This window comes from Volvox carteri (assembly GCF_000143455.1).
Source record: "Volvox carteri f. nagariensis unplaced genomic scaffold VOLCAscaffold_121, whole genome shotgun sequence".
Taxonomy (NCBI): Eukaryota; Viridiplantae; Chlorophyta; class Chlorophyceae; order Chlamydomonadales; family Volvocaceae; genus Volvox; species Volvox carteri.
In genome coordinates, this window is record NW_003307664.1 from 185,232 (window position 1) to 186,447 (window position 1,216).

The following is a 1,216-nucleotide window of genomic DNA, read 5'->3' on the forward strand; positions in this document are numbered from 1 at the left end:
CGGGTGCACTTGCTTGCTGCGTTTGGCACCCTGGTGCAACCGGGCTTCGGTGCAAGTCTGCTTCCCGCTGCCATGACTGCCTGTTGACCAACCTGGTGAACCCGTCGTGCCTCCTGTGCATCACTCCGTGTGACGCGGCCTGCAGGAGGGGGGCGACTCCGCTACTGCGCAGCTGCCACTGCCGGCACCTGAGGACGCCCGTGGCGGCGAGGCGGCTGCTTTGCCATCCCCATCGGCTGCAGGACCTGCAGCCATGCCTGGCCCACGACACACGGCAGGACATCAGGTGGGCGGGCCTGACGGGCGGGGGTCGGTCCGTGTGAGGGAGGGTGTACCACACAGCATGCAACAGGTGCACCGCGTGACACATCACGGGAGCAGCACAATGGGGTGGCGTGCGTCGGCTGGGGATGGCACGCAGGTGGGCGTCCTCGGGTGCACTTGCTTGCTGCGCTTGGCACCCTGGTGCGGCCGGGCTTCGGTGCAAGTCTGCTTCCCGCTGCCATGACTGCCTGTTGACCAACCTGGTGAACCCGTCGTGCCTCCTGTGCATCACTCCGTGTGACGCGGCCTGCAGGAGGGGGGCGACTCCGCTACTGCGCAGCTGCCACCGCCGGCACCTGAGGACGCCCGTGGCGGCGAGGCGGCTGCTTTGCCATCCCCATCGGCTGCAGGACCTGCAGCCATGCCTGGCCCACGACACACGGCAGGACATCAGGTGGGCGGGCCTGACGGGCGGGGGTCGGTCCGTGTGAGGGAGGGTGTACCACACAGCATGCAACAGGTGCACCGCGTGACACATCACGGGAGCAGCACAATGGGGTGGCGTGCGTCGGCTGGGGATGGCACGCAGGTGGGCGTCCTCGGGTGCACTTGCTTGCTGCGCTTGGCACCCTGGTGCGGCCGGGCTTCGGTGCAAGTCTGCTTCCCGCTGCCATGACTGCCTGTTGACCAACCTGGTGAACCCGTCGTGCCTCCTGTGCATCACTCCGCTACTGTGACGCGGCCTGCCGGCGCCGGGGGCGCCCGTGGCGTGAGGCGGCTGCTCAAGCCGCACATGAGGACGCCCGTGGCTGCTGCTGCCCAATGCTTTGCATGCCTTCGGCTGCAGGACCGCCGCATGCCTGGCTGACGACACACGGCACGCCATCAGGTGGGCGGGCCTGACGCGCGGGGGTCGGTTCCGTGTGAGGGAGGGTGTACCACACAGCATGCA

At 68.3% G+C, this 1,216-nt stretch overlaps 1 protein-coding gene across 1 annotated transcript in view; it reads left to right on the forward strand.

The window, feature by feature from the left end:
* The window catches only part of VOLCADRAFT_100505 (uncharacterized protein), a gene marked incomplete at both ends in the record, with an annotated part of 6,238 nt that extends 5,085 nt beyond the window's left edge, over window positions 1-1,153 (forward strand). Inside the window, 4 exons of the mRNA XM_002959054.1 lie at window positions 146-286; window positions 578-718; window positions 854-897; window positions 1,112-1,153. Coding sequence (XP_002959100.1) covers window positions 146-286; window positions 578-718; window positions 854-897; window positions 1,112-1,153 — 368 coding nt within the window. The remainder of the gene's footprint in view (window positions 1-145; window positions 287-577; window positions 719-853; window positions 898-1,111) is intronic.
* Between the last annotated feature and the right edge of the window lie 63 nt (window positions 1,154-1,216).